The 16,173-nt window shown below is 40.1% G+C and overlaps 1 protein-coding gene across 12 annotated transcripts in view; it reads right to left on the bottom strand.

The window, feature by feature from the left end:
• LOC147831920 (uncharacterized) overlaps nucleotides 1–16,173 on the bottom strand; it is a 99,201-nt gene that overhangs the window by 35,411 nt on the left and 47,617 nt on the right. For 2 of the 12 annotated variants that reach the window (XM_087301338.1, XM_087301337.1), the window contains exon 4: nucleotides 10,255–10,363. The exons of 6 other annotated variants lie outside the window; for them this stretch is intronic. In XM_087301338.1, coding sequence (XP_087157464.1) covers nucleotides 10,255–10,306 — 52 coding nt within the window. In that variant the 5' untranslated portion in view covers nucleotides 10,307–10,363. Of the gene's footprint in view, nucleotides 1–4,166; nucleotides 5,361–10,254; nucleotides 10,409–16,173 lie in introns of those variants that run through there. 4 more of the 12 variants (XR_015520341.1, XR_015520342.1, XR_015520350.1 and 1 more) reach the window with 4 other exon arrangements.

Genomic DNA, 16,173 nt, shown 5'->3' with positions numbered 1-16,173 from the left:
GAAAATTAATGAATGAAATAAAAGAGACTAAGAAAGTAACAGTCACGTTTATAAAAATAACCCTAACCAATTTGAGTTCATTAAAGTGGCCCTGGGTTCAGAAAAGTTTTGCATTAAGACATTACTGAAAAGGTGCAGACCGTGATGTTTAATTAATTTCACCATGAGCAGTATTAAGGTAGTTAGTCACTTTTAGTGGTTTGAGTGTGTAAAGAAGTTCTCTTATGGACCCCACAGTGAGAGGTCACATCTGTGGGCAGAGAAGTACATGGACAGTACAGTCATTCAATGAGTCACCAAAACCCCCTATGTCTACTACATCTTCAACACCACCACCCACAACAAAAATACAACATTCAAGAACACTATGCGAGAATATGACAAGGGTGACATTTCAGAGCCTTGATTTGCCAAAACCTTCTCAGTAAAAATTTGTGCAAAGTTACTAGGAAGCTGTAACAAAGGTATCTTTGCATCATGTTGGTTTCTTTTGTGATGGCAGTTTACAGTAATATATACATTTATTGTTATGAAAAACAATTGACAATTTATTTAAATAAATAAATAAATAAATAATTCACAACAATTGATAAGTTAAATGAGATTAACTGTATTTATATGAAAAAAGCACAAGATTGTAATGAAAGTTATGATATTGCATCTCTGGATTTAGTATTGATGAGCTATGCAATGGAACATTATAACAATGAACCATTTTTACAAGCATGTTATGACGCGTTTAACGGTCATCAGCATCTTAAATCGTTTAAAGTTTTTAATATTTAGATTTTTTTAAACTAATGAATATTTATATGCATTTATGAATGAAAATTATATCATCTTTGCTTCAATTTACAAAAAACAAATTACCGCTTCTGTGAGGCGTTTCTAATAAGGACAGTACATTTAACATTATTCTCTCTTCTGCCTGGCGTTTTCAGTCTCGAACAATTTTTTTCCTTTTTCTGAAAGTCTTTATAACATCATCGCAGTTTTACTTTTATCATTTGAGCAAATAAGATTGTAAAAAATACATATTTGTTGTATTCTCCCATTCACTGCGCTCCCAACTATGACGACCTTCGCTACTAAAACCCGGAAATTTAAAAAGGTTATATGAACAATAAGACATATATGGCTATTAAAAATAATAATAAATGAAAAACCAAAGAGCATCCCATTGAAAAACAAGTGCTCTGCATGTCCACTTGACGTGGACTTGTATATATACTTAGGTATTTTGCCATCTTAAATGACAATCCAAATCCAAAGGGAGCAGGCATGGTCATGTACAGTATCTGAACTTCATAGAGAATTAGTACCTATGTTTCTATCCAAAGAAGCAAATAAGATTTATATACAAAACATTTGAGAATAAAGCACCGTTTTGCATCCAAGAAGTCAAAGAGAACAAAATCATCCAACATTCTGAAAACAAAGCCCTATATACAGTTTTGGAGATCGCGAATTATGTACCCAGAGGTATGTATGGCTGCATTTCATCTTCACTTTATAAGTGAAGTTTATTTATTAACTAATTTTGAGAGGATCACATACTTATGATTGCCTGCGTCTGGTCCGACATTATTCAATTAATGATTCAACAATCAAACGATTCCTAAGCCAATATAAATACCTTAAGTTCCATATAACTGCCATCTTCGTTTTGAAAAATCCCCCCCTTCCACCCCTACTCCTCCTCCTTTCCTTGATGGTTGGCCCAGTGGTTAGCACTGTTGCCTCACAGCAAGAATGTCACTGGTTCTAGTCCTTACCAAGCCAGCTGATGTTTCTGTGAAAAGTTCTACACATTCTCCCCGTGTTCACACGGGTTTTCCCCAGGTTGCCTGGTTTCCTCCCACCGTCCAAAATCATGTAACTTAAGTTAATTGTCTAACCCAAATCGGCACCATAGGCGTGCTCCTAGTAAGTAGTTATCTCTTAAGAGCAATAACTATCTGTTCATTAGCTACTACAGCAGGAGAGTTCTCGAGATCTACCTGAGCTCAAACTCGCCTCTCGCCCTGCAAATGGGAGGGAACCCCGGGTTCAAGGATCTGTATAATCAATCATCAGCTAAGTGTGAACTCTTGAAATTGAAACAAACAAACAAAAAAAGAAATAAAAAAAGACACTGTGGGTCGTTATTCTTATAAAGTTGTGTTGCACCAAGACAAAGACAAAATGCAATGAATATGCAGAGCCTTTTGGAAGCGCAAAACCACTCTTCGGGAGTACAGCTACTTGCAGAGGTAATAATACATTTGTTCATTCATTTTCCACCAAAGACAATGTGGTTGGTCCTCTGTATTGTCTTTTTTTGACATGAGACATGATCGCTTTATATGATGAACTGATTATTATTCACATTTATACACCAGTTTGTACTGGTTCTTGAATCTGTAGGGTGCTACAAATTTAAATGACTTCCTTAACTCAGACACCTCTTCTGGAATCTATCGCTGGCTCTGATGTATGTTTATAGTATGTTATTTTATCTATTTTGAGCATATCCAAAAGTAAATCTTTCATCTTGTTAATGTTTCAGTTGTGATTGAATCCATTCATTCATTCATTTTCTTGTTGGCTTAGTCCCTTTATTAATCCATGGGGTCGCCACAGCGGAATGAACCGCCAACTTATCCAGCAAGTTTTTACGCAGCGGATGCCCTTCCAGCCGCAACCCATCTCTGGGAAATATCCACACGCACATTCACACACACACCCATACACTACGGACAATTAAGCCTACTCAATTCACCTGTGCCGCATATCTTTGGACTGTGGGGGAAACCGAAGCACCTGGAGGAAACCCACTCAGGGAGAACATGCAAACTCCACACAGAAACGCCAACTAAGCCGAGGCTCGAACCAGCGACCCAGCGACCTTCTTGCTGTGAGGCGACAGCACTACCTACCGCGCCACTACTTCGCCCCTGATTGAATCAAGAAATTATCAAATATTTTTTTTATCTATAATGTGGTATCTGTTGTCTCTTTTAAGGTCTCTGCCTTTTCTCTAAAACTAATGTTTTACTGTAACAACATGAAACTTTCATAAAGGACAAATGAGTAAAAACACTCTATTCTATTAAATACAATAAGCTATTAACTTAAATAGAGCTTTTTAACTTCAAGGCGTCTGCTCAGCTGTCAAACTGTCAAGTTTGATTTTTGAATTCATGGCAGAAGGAAATGGTTTCTCACACAGAGGGGTTTTAGGATACTCGGTGACTTCATTTCTTTTTAGTTTACACACTTGTGCCAATTGTATTTGGTGTGACAAGCAAGAATTAACCAACCCAGGCTCATTCTGAAAACTTATCACTATATACATTTCTGGAGAGCACAAAATATGTCCCAGGAGTTTTTTTTTTTTAGCCAATCCATCAGAGGCCGCCATTTACGCTTTTTGAGATCTCAAATTTTGAGCCTGCTGTTCTCATGTAAATCCACCAGAGGCCACTGTCGACTGACTGACTGACTGACCAATTGACCGACCCACCCTCCTCCTTGCCTAAACCCAACCAATAGTGTTTTCAAAAGCACAGATTAAACCGCCACCCACTTCACTAAACCCAACCGACAGTTTTAGAAAGCAATACAGAAAAAGAAAAGCCCTCGCCAGATTTTTACTATGTTTTCAGATTCAACCACATTCTTACCCTGTTATTTACTGGTTATTTTATTTTTTGGCTTCTGTTTTTGTCTTACCCACTTTCTGGAACTGTTCTTATTCTGGCTCAAACCCTGTTGTCGTAGTCAACTCCTCTCTGCTTCTCAAGTCCGCCGACAAACATGATGAGGCACTGGACAAACTGGTAACAGTAGGAAAGCCATTCATACGGAGGTATGTGGTCAGGTGGTAAGCATGAAAAGGAATGGCATCATACGACGCCGTAGCATTTGTTTTAAAGATGAAATGCCTTCATACGTTCCTCTGGCTACATAATTTGCGATTTGCAGAAATGTATATAGGACTACATTTTCAGAATGACCTTATGCTGGAATTAACCCCATGGGTTTTCAGGCAATTTTCTTTAGCATTTCAAGAATAGTTTGAAGGTGAATTCAATAATTGGACAGAAATTACTCAGATTTGATTTAAAACATCTTCATTTTTGTTCCAAAAGAAAACAACTAAAATAATTGGGATGACACGAGATTGAGTAAATGTTTCATTTTAGGATGAACTAAACACTGCAATGCAGATTTATCACTCAGCTTAGTATTTCAAATTACATTTAAGAAACTCAAATACAACCATTAAAAAAGATTCAAAAGTACACAGATGCTCCAGAAAATATTCCAGCCTAATTTAACAAGGAAATGTAACTGTCAGTTTAGTGGCTGATTCATACAAGTTTATACGAGTTCAGTTTTATGAAAATGTAGGATTTTTAAAAGGAGGCATGGCACCAAACCTAACCATCATTAGAGGATTAGAGGATAAACAAATCATACTAAATAAAACAAACGAAATTGAAGGAATTCATAGGAATTAGCCACTAAATCAAAAACTTACAAATTGTCATGAGATAGTGTTGATTACTGACATTTTCAGTGATTTTATAAGGATTTCACAAACTTTCAAACAGCGTATACTGCATTATATATACTCATGTTAATAAAACCATAGTAATTTCTAATATGTTTTAGACTCCTTTGATCTTTAGACATTTAAAAGCTGTTCCAAATGAACACACAGTCAAGTGAAGTAAACATTCTCACGAGATAAATAGCAGTAAGGACCCTGACGATTGGAACGCAGTTCATGTGTAAGCTATCATTGCGAACAATGCATACAAAACATGATTTATCCCCTTTGAAGCAATTAGGCCATCACTGATCTCCAGACATGTAATCATTTCTTCAATGACTTTCTTTATTCAAGCAAGCACCTCGATGGCCCCATTTGCAGGAATGACAGGGCAATATTTGCTTTGTTCTTACCCAAGCACTCGGGGCCTATGGAAAGACTGAAGGCAGCCTTGTTAATATTCCACGCAGCGCTCAGACTCTTGTGAGGGATCACAGTAGATGAAGCATGGCGTTGTGTAAAAGTGACGGTCTGTGTCAGTAACAGGGTTGTGGGATAATGAAGATGACTGCTCTCCTTGACAGTGTCCTCTCCCTTTTTCTCCCTCCTTTTTCCTCCAAGCCTTGGAGTGTCTGACACCCCAACACTTTCCATAGCCAGCAATTACAGTGGATATTACACTGAACCTGCTGAGAACTGAACATGGAGACCGATGATTTCAAAAACACCATGATGCCCAATTAGAATTTCAGCAATTGCTTCTCACTCCTTTTGTAAAGCCTTTTAAGCGTTTCAATCAAACATCAGCTGAGCATGTGATCTAAAATTTTACACAAAATAAAAATGATTAGAAAACATTCAAAGCTACAGTGAGACACGCACATGGGTCTATTGCTGTGCATTACCACGAAGTAGTAATGTTTGGACAATCTACCTACAGTATTTACTGTACAATTCTACTGTACATTATCCTACATTCCCATATTTAATATGATTTAACTCTCCAAAAAAGTTAATGAAATAAAATTAACAAATAAAGTCTACAAATACAGTATGAGATCAGTTTAATTCACTGGAATCTCAGTGAACTTTCTCACTGTCATAAATCTGAAGAAAAAAATAGTTTGAAATCTGTGCTTTGAAATGAACCAAGTGCACAACAAAAGTTTATTGGGTTTGTAATCTGTATGAAACAAACACGAGGTGCAGCCTCTCTGGTCAAACGCATGTCACATGACAGCAACCACTCAAATGCCCCAAAAACTTATAAACAAAGAGTCGCTGTCACCTCTGGAGGAGGTTCACCATCGTACTACTCAGCCGTTAGAAAAGTATGTTCTATATAGTGGGAATGTGAAAAGTATAAATGGATTTTGGACATACCACATCCGCCATTTTGTCATGGTCACGTGACCTACCTGCGTCACTTGCGTCACTTCACTCCCATTCATGAATTGTCTCATGAATTGTTTTTTGCTAAATCAGACATGGTTGTGGCCGGAAGTAAATGAGAAATCATTCATTCATTCATTTTCTTTTCGGCTTAGTCCCTTTATTAATCTAGGGACGCCACAGCAGAATGAACTGCAAACTTATCCACCACGTTTTACGCAGCGGATGCCCTTCAAGCCGCAACCCATCTCTGGGAAACATCCACACACGCTCATTCACACACACTCATGGGTCACGCCGCCTGACCCAGCCAAGGCTCGAACCATTGAACTTCTTGCTGTGAGGCGACAGCACTACCAACTGCGCCACTGCGTCACCTTAACGAGAATTATTTATATTATTAAATTTCCCATTTATTGTATTTTTTAACGCCTACCCCCACCCAAACCCTAAACCCTACTGTCACAGTCATAGAGGAGTGGAGAGACTGACCTAGAATGCAGCTCTGCACAAGACGTTTGGCCAGTGGAGAAATGGTTGTGCCCAACTGAGCCTGGTTCTCTCTAGTTTCTTTTTTTTCACTTTTGCCAATTGGTGAATTTTTTTTCCTCGCCGCTGTCGCCACCAGCTTGCATGGTTCAGGATCTATAGAGCTGTGCATCGATGGATTTGCTCTTCAGTGTTTGGACTCTCAGTAGCCATTATTAACCACACTGAACTGAGCTAAACTGAACTGAACTTAAACTCTAAAAAACTGAACTTGTCATGATCACCAGCGATCGCTAACCACCAGAGGTCGCTGGAAAACATTCTCACTCACAGAACTACAAATGTGTTTGTAAATGGAGGACTTCAACTTCATACATGCTCTTCGCCCACACACCTGCTTTCTCATTTAGCTTGATTTACATTCACACCTGAGGACTTTCAGAGACTGATTAACACACACTATTTAAGCCACACATTCACTTCTTCAGTTTGCCGAGTCTTGTTCACTGTTAAGTAGCATTACAACGCCTTTTCCCAGTCTTGTTATCTTGTGTACCGACCGTTAGCCTTGTTAGCCTCTTTGTCTTTGCCTGCCGCCTGCCTTTCTGACCTCTAGCCTGTATTCGACTGTGATTCTGGACTGTCTCCAAATACCTGTTTGCACCTGTGTTGACCATCGCTTGCCTGACTTTGAATAAACCTGCATTTGGATCCTACCTTCTGTTGTGGTGTTACTCCCCGGCGTTACAGAAGACTCGGCCACACAATGGATCCAGCAGGTATCAAGATCATGTGTTTACGTCAGGAAGCACGGTCCATTGAGGAGTACGTGGAGGATTTCATCAATCTGGCACATTTAACAACATCGAGTGAGTTATGCCTGATGATCTTTTTTTCACAGATGACTGTCTGAACCATTGTACACAACAATGCGATTGCATGAACCCCATGAGACATTAGAATACTACATCGATCTTGCACTGCAAATGAGTGGGTCCCCCTTCACTGTTGGCAAGGTGGAGGACACCCCTAAATATTTTTTTGGGGGGGGCAATAGACAGCAAGACCCACCGGCAATGGGGCTACCCAGTAATGTTATTATGCTTGCATCACCTGTATTCCTGTCTCCAGTTTATCAGTCTTCCAGTCCTCCAGCTCACAAAATGGCCACCTCCTGTCCTCTAGCTAACAAGATGGCCGCCTCCAGTCTTCCAGCTTACAAGATGGCCGACTCCAGTCCTCCAGCTCACAAAGTTGTCACAACCAGCCCTCCAGCTCACAATGTGGTAAGCGCCAATCTGCCACCAGCTCACAAGATGGTTTCCTGTTCCTTGTCTGTTCCTGCCATAGTTCCTGTTTTAGTTCCTGAAATACCATCACCTGAGCCACCAGAATGGCCACCACCACCTGAGTTACCAGAGCTGATGCCACCACCAGAGCTGTTACTGCCAGAGCTGTCACCGCCACCTCCAGTGCTGCCAGACCCTTCAGTGCTGCCAGACCCTCCAGAGCTGTCACCGCCACCTCCAGTGCTGCCAGACCCTTCAGTGCTGCCAGACCCGCCAGACCCTCCAGAGCTGCCAGACCCTCCAGAGCTGCCAGACCCTCCAGAGCTGCCAGACCCTCCAGTGCTGCCAGACCCTCCAGTGCTGCCAGACCCTCCAGAGCTGCCAGACCCTCCAGAGCTGCCAGACCCTCCAGAGCTGCCAGACCCTCCAGAGCTGCCAGACCCTCCAGAGCTGCCAGACCCTTCAGAGCTGCCAGTGCCGCTGCCGCTAGAGCTGCCAGAGCCGCCACCGCCCGAGCTTCCAGTATGGCCGCCGTCGCCGCCTGAGCTTCCTGAATGGCCGCCGCCGCCAGAGCTGTGTTACTTCTCAGAGATGTCAGTGCCATGTGATTTCCCAGAGCCATATGACCTCCCAGAGCATCCTGACCCACTGGGGTTTGAAGAACTGCCAGTGCCTCCTGTGCCTAGGACTCCCGACACACTGGGGTTTGAAGAACTGCCAGTACCTCCTGTTTTCAAGCCTCCCGACCTATTAGGGTTTGAAGAACTGCTAGTGCTTCCTGTGTCCAAGCCTCCTGACCAACTGGGGTTGAAAGAGATGCCAGTGCTCTATGAACCAAAGCCTCCCGACCCAATGTGGGTGTTTAACCCTTCTTTGCCTGCTGAACCCAAGCCCCCAGATATACCAGAGCTCCAGGTTCCAGACCCACTGCAGCTCCACGCTCTAGGTCCTCCGCAGCTCCACGCTCTAGGTCCTCCGCAGCTCCACGCTCTAGGTCCTCCGCAGCTCCACGCTCTAGGTCCTCCGCAGCTCCACGCTCCAGGTCCTCCGCAGCTCCACGCTCCAGGTCCTCCGCAGCTCCAGGTCCTCCGCAGCTCCACGCTCCAGGCCCTCCGCAGCTCCACGCTCCAGGCCCTCCGCAGCTCCACGCTCCAGGCCCTCCGCAGCTCCACGCTCCAGGCCCTCCGCAGCTCCACGCTCCAGGCCCGCCTCAGCTCCATGCTTCAGGTATGCCCCCGCTGCATGGTCCTGGCCCTCTATCCCTCCCCCTGTTCCGCCTCCGCTCCACCTCCCGCCTGAACAGTATTAGGAGTGTCTGGAATCCACTCCTTAAAGAGGGGGTTATGTCATGATCACCAGCGTTCGCTAACCACCAGAGGTCGCTGGAAAACATTCTCACTCACAGAACTACAAATGTGTTTGTAAATGGACTTCAACTTCATACATGCTCTTCGCCCACACACCTGCTTTCTCATTTAGCTTGATTTACATTCACACCTGAGGACTTTCAGAGACTGATTAACACACACTATTTAAGCCACACATTCACTCCTTCAGTTTGCCGAGTCTTGTTCACTGTTAAGTAGCATTACAACGCGTTTTCCCAGTCTTGTTATCTTGTGTACCGACCGTTAGCCTCTTTGTCTTTGCCTGCCGCCTGCCTTTCTGACCTCTAGCCTGTATTCGACTGTGATTCTGGACTGTCTCCAAATACCTGTTTGCACCTGTGTTGACCATCGCTTGCCTGACTTTGAATAAACCTGCATTTGGATCCTACCTTCTGTTGTGGTGTTACTCCCCGGCGTTACAGAACTACACTGTTCTATTTACTATGATCTTTTATGTGAAGCTGCTTTGACACAAACTACATTGTAAAAGCGCTATACAAATAAAGGTGAATTGAATTGAATTAAAAATGTTCTTTCATTTTATGGGTGATCACAAATATGTAATGTATTTGTAAGCTTGGTAAACAGTTTTGAAGAATTTGATGTTATCCCATTCAAACAGAATGTTTGCACAAACTGCGGGGCGTTTAAAAGATGGCTGCTGAGTAAAATGACTTGTCTTAAAGGGGCTTTGGTTTCACATTGTAATCTTTATTTTTAGTGTATTTTATATTTATATATATATATATATATATATATATATATATATATATATATATATATATATATATGATTGTGTTAATTTATAAATCATATATTGTGTTAATATAACTATAATATTCCTAATCTAATCAGAGTCAGAACAAGATTTATTGGTACTGTAGTTATGTTTTACACATGATTTTGTGACAGCTTTCACAGTACAACACAATGACAGTGACAGGACAAAAACATTTTTAGGAATTTTAAAAATAAGTAGTAAAGAGAGAATAAGATTGTTGCAACAAGCTCATTCTGAGAACGTATCACTATATATGTTTCTGGAGATCACAAATTATGTAGCCAGAAGTACATATAGTTGCATTTCATTTTTAAAACGAATGCTACGGGGTGGTATAAAGCCGTTCCTTTACATGCTTACCAGCTGACTGCTTACCTTTGTATGGATGACTTTCCGGCTGTGACCAGTTTGTTCTGTAGCTCGCCATGTACGTCAGCAGACTTGAGATGCAGAGAGGAGTTGACCGTGATGACAGGGTTTAAGTCTGGCAAAGAACATTTCCAGAAACTGGGTAAGACAAAAACAAAAGCTGAAAAATAAAATAATAAAGTAAATAACAGGGTGAGAATGTGGTCAAATCTGGAAACATGGTAAAAATTAAGGGGCTTTTCTTATTCTGGATTGCTTTTAAAAACAATGCGGTTAGGTTTAGGGAGGAAGTGGGAGTGTCAATCTGTGCTTTTGAAAACACTATTGGTTAAACACTATTGGTTGCGTTTAGGGAAGGAGGGTGTGTCAGTAAATAATGTTGTTTGTTTAAAAAAAAGTAAAAAAAAAAAAAAAAGCTAATAATGTATGAATGTGTGTATCTATGTGGGTGTTTGGGGGCTTCTGCTCCTTGTTGAAAAGAAAGAAAATAACTAAAGGAAAAAGGTCTATAGTGCATGATTAGGTTTGGAGTTTAGCTGCCAAACAAAATGCTGAGTTCATCACAGCTTTGAGGTAAATAACTGAAATGGAACCAAACGAAACTCTGTACTTGGTAAAACATCCTCTGGCATAGAAGTGTTTTTAACAGATTAATTTAAAAGCATGAATTAATTTATCAAGCTCAGGCCATACTGCAGAATAAGTACTCCTTCTTTTCCCTGAGCAAGACACTCTAATATTCTAATGGTGCATACTGAATATGTTAAAAGTTCCAGAGGTTTTTAATTTTTAATATTTAAAAAAGGGTTGTTTTCCTGAAGTTTTAAGTATATTATTTTTACTTGATAAGTGAAAACCTTTTGTTTGAGTGCATCATTATTATCCTAAATTATTATAATATTCATTACACCATTTTTAAAAGTAATTAACCATATACAGCCTAATGTAAACACGAGAAAGAGAAAAATCATGGTCGCCATTTTGAAAGGGTCATTCCTAATGTTACTTAGCCAAACCTTCAAACAGTAGTAGGTCTGGACTATTTTGCAGCTTTCTTTGGCCATGGACTAACACGTACAGTCTGACAGTCATGACTTACAATCTATGTCCATATCATTTGAGTCAGTGAGTCATTAGCTGCAGACTTGCACTTAATGATTCACTAATTCAAATGATCCAGTTAGATTGACTGAATCCAGATGGGATATATCGGCCCCTGAATGGCATATGGGAAAACAATCATGGCCAACATATTGAAGTGTAATTCCAAACCTACTGGCTCAAAACTTACTTCTCCAAAGGGCCTTTTGAAAGGAAGGATTTGGAAGGGTACAACTGATAGACACATCAAACCCCTGCAATCCTTTGCATGGATTCTGATTGGTGATTGCATTCCATTCAGAAGGGCTCATTAGTATGCCCAAATCTCTTCGAAGAAGACACTTTGAAGGGTAACCCCTTGAAAGGCATTAAGTGTGATAATATGCTACTTTTCTTCTAGTGGTATGCAGAAGAATCACTGTTCCCTGGAGCACACAGTATGATCACACCGGTGTGATTAGAGTGTTTTTAACATCTACTTCCCGCAATGACTTGCACTGAAAGAAGAGTGCGGTGCTTCTCATAAATCACTATTTGATTTGGTGTTTTCAATCAATTAATGTGTGTTTTAGGTTATGTGTGTTTCACACATTTAAATAGACATAAAGTACTAGCAAACTGGAATGGCCTCAATAGAATCTTAAATTTTTAATGCCTTTATTTTAATTGTAGCTGATCTATTTGAATAACCTGGTGCACTGCTGGGGGTGCTGTGAGAAAAGAGAGACTGTATGTGTGTGATATATGTGAATCATTTTAAAGGTGGATCGTTTGGTAATGAATTGTTGTTGTTGTTGTTTAGCTGTGACACACACACACACACACACACACACACACACACACACACACACACACACACACACACACACACACACACACACACACACACACACAAAATTGAGGCAAATAAATCCACAGAAAATTAAAAGAAGGTCCTAATCATTGTTTAAGGTGGCAATAAAAACATAAGGTTTATGGTTTGTGAAATACACGTTGATGTCTTTAGAGATGGCTAAAATAATCAGTTCACAAATAATCTGATGATGGGCTTTATTCCCATCTGATAGACACAGGATGAACAGGATGAGTCTCCAATTAATGATTCACTGATTCAAATGATCCGGCAAGTCTGACTTGACTAAATGAAGACTAAATTAAATAAATTAAATAATCCAATCAGAGTTATTCTTCAGTTAATGATGTACTGATTAAAACAACTTAACACGGTTCAAAATGAAGGATTTGGACTGATAGACTCCAAAGAGCAGCTTCTACTGTTCCACTTCATCTTTTTGATCTCTCGGTATTGAGGGGGAAAACAAATATGGAAGATGCCTTTACAACAAACCACAGGCCTATGCAGCCAATCATTTCACTGCTAGCCTCAGAAGAAAACGATGAGTATCACTTTTTAAAGTCCTGGCACATTACAGGGTGGCTTGTTTAGTGGATATGTGGGGCAACTTGGCTTTGCTGTGCCCTGTGGAGCCACATGGATGTGACTCAGAGTGTAATAAGCAGCGAATGAGGGCATTAAGTCTGTGTGACAGTGCTCCGAAGGCCCACTTTACATCTGACAGGGGGGTGTTAAAGGTCAAGGCCACATCCAGCGCTGTTATTCCTCTAATTTCACTCGCTGTCAGAATCGCTCGGCTGTCCGTTTGTGTGAACGCGCCATTTTATTCAGCCCCATCAACTGACTGCATTACTTACAAAACATATTACTGTCGTATTGTGTACCGCTTCTTAAAGTGCTTAGTCAAGTGCAAACATAACATTCATTATCAAGGCGAAATATGCTATTAGTGAAGGGATTAATCACAAATTGTGCTTACCCTTGACTTTATGTTCAGCAAAGTACTGTGTCCTTAAACTGTATGCAAATTCTGCCGAGTGTCAGCCAACTTAAAATCAATTGTTAATCTCCCAGAAGAGCGCTCGCTTTACAGAGCATCTGCACAGGGGTTCATAAGTGCATTATGTATCCTTACAGTTAAGGGAAAAATACAGAGACCACTTGAAAGTTCGCAGTTTCTTTGAATTTGTAAGGAATGGGTTTGAATAAAATAATTAATCTTTCTATGATTCTTTAATCTCTGAAAAAATATAACTGACAAATATTGTCCTTTAGAGCACCCCCCTTCAGAATAATCGACGATTGTAACTGTAGTTCTGTATGTAGTTCTGGAATAATTACAGATTGTTCTGTAGTTATTCCAGTTACATTATTTTTTTGGTTTTCATCTTCAGGAAATCACTAAAGACAACAATATCATTTTATCATAATGATATAATGTGGCAATAAGCTCGTAACTGTACTGTGCATTTACAAATTGGCCTATTCATGTAAATACAAGGAAACAACATTAACATTATACCAGACACTGTAAACAGATAATTCCCAGCCATTGGACTTTTCTGAAAGGGTATTTGAGGGTCATCAAGTGACAGATGTAAAAGTATGTTGTGGGACTACTATACAATATAGTTATTATTAGGGCCAGACAGAATCTGCAGACATTTTTGCAAAAAATTTATATATGAAATAAAAAATAATATATTTTTAATTTCTATTTAATGTTTACAATGCAAATCCAATTACAAGATCAACTTAATTGGTAAACAAAGCTAATCTCTTGCGTATTAGCCCGCTGTTTATTTTGTCTCCAATTTCTGTTTAACAGAGAGTTTTTTGTATCACATTTCTAAACATAATAGTTTCAATAACTCTCAGTAAGGGACCGTCGAAAAGTGCTTCTTTTTTTTTTTTTTTGTTAATCTGCTCGGCTCAGCGCGAGCTCTCCCTGTTGCGAGGGCTTAAGTGTGTGTGTGTGTGTGTGTGTGTTTGTTTGTTTGGTGCTGTCTATGTTTGTGTATGTGTTTGAATGAGAGACAGTGTGGTGCTGTGTGTCTGTGTGTTTATACGGACAGCTTGTTATAGCCTCCCCCCTTAAATATAACACTGTATATAGAAAGCATCGTCAATGCACCGTGATGCATCAAGATATCGAATTGAACCGAATCGAAGGCATGATAATCGTAACCGAACTGAACCGTGAGACCAGTATAGGTTCACACCTCTAATATATTTACACACATTTACACAAGTAAATAAATAGACACAATGATGGGTTATCAATCTGCGGAAATCTGCAGATTTCTGCATGCACAGATTCTGTGTGGACCTAATTATTATGGATTATAGATGGCCAAATTTAGCAGTTTTCTGTTTTATCGTTTTTAAAAAAGAATTCTTAATAATGCCAAGAAATACTTATACCATTTTGTCGATGTAGCTGCTGCATTCAGGGAAATTTTTTGGGAACCCTCTCGGTTTGTAGTGTGATCCTTGAAAATTTCGGTCGGTTGGTCAGTCACAATCAGTGAGTTAGTCAACAGCTGCCTCTAGTGGATTTACATGATAATTGCACTCGCAAGAGATATTTGAGATCACAAAAAGCATACACAGCAGCCTCTGGGAAGATTCACGAAAAACAAAAACTGCAAAAAAATAAATAAATAAAACAAAGCTCCTAGGACATATTTTGCTCTCACCAGAAATGTATATAGACTGATTTCACGTGGCTGCCATTATTAAATATGCGAAATCGAGGCTGCGGTGGGAAGAAACCCGGAAGTTACATTGGAGTGTTGTGTACCTGGCTGTATATCTTATCAGCGAAGAGAAAGTGACACAAATTTATCATTTCACCATCTTCCGAGTGACCTGAAGGTCCGTTCTGAATGAATGGGGAAAATAAAAAGAGATATCAGAGCTCATTTTCAGCTAAGTTTAGGGAAATGGCACTAGTTAGCAAACATTTTCTTTCCCAAACACATGTTTTAGATGCCATTTGAAGTAAATAAGTAAAAGGGTGAGTAAATAATGACAGAATTTCCATTTTTGGGTAAACTATCCCTTTAAACATCATGCAGATACAAGCCTGCATGAAGGCTTTATAGGTCAAGTGTTGACAGAGATGCAGAATTTGTTTGTTATGCATTGACATCTGAACATATGGATGAGAGCATAGTGTGGCTTGACATGTTAATGGAGGCCTGCTGCGTCTCAGGGTAATCTTGTAAGCACTGTTTGTTTTCTGCGTAATTAAACCGAGTGAGTGTCCGCTCATGTCCTCTCTAATGTGTGTTGCCCTCTCTTACTAGCTTTATCTGCACTCTCGTGTTACACATCAGGATCACTGGCAATTCCTTGGAAGCATTCCAGTTCAGAAAAAAAAAATGTAAAAAGAATATATAGAAATTAAAAGTGTAATATTTTTTTTTAAAGTAAATATAATGCTTATTCACTCACCGGCCTCTTAATTAGGTAAACCTCTATAACTGCTCGTTAACAAAACTTTCTAATCAACCTGGTCTGAGCATTTCGGAAATTGCTGATAAACTGGGATTATCAAGCATAACAATCTCTAGGGTTTACAGAGAATGGTCCGAAAAAGAGAAAATATCTAGTGAGCGATGGTATTGTGGGCACAAATGTCTTGTAGATGTCAGAGGTCAGAGGAGAATGGTCAGACTGGTTCAAGCTCGTTACACTCGTTACAACTGAGGTATAAGGAAAAGAGCATCTCTGAATGCACAACACGTCCAACCACCAACCTTGAGGTGGATGGGCTACAGCAGCAGGAGACCAGACCAGGTGCCACTCCTGTCAGCTAAGAACAGGAAATTGAGGCTACAATTTGCATAGGCTCAACAAAATTGGAAAATAGAAGATTGGAAAAATGCTGTTTGGTCTGATAAGTTTCGATTTCGGCTGTGACATTTAGATGATAGGGTCAGAATTTGGCATGAACAAAAAGA

The sequence above is a fragment of the Danio rerio genome, chromosome 21 (genome assembly GCF_052040795.2).
Source record: "Danio rerio strain M-AB ecotype USA chromosome 21, GRCz13ab, whole genome shotgun sequence".
NCBI lineage: Eukaryota > Metazoa > Chordata > Actinopteri > Cypriniformes > Danionidae > Danio > Danio rerio.
Note: the sequence above shows the minus strand (reverse complement) of the source record. Positions and strands in the feature narration are given on the sequence as shown.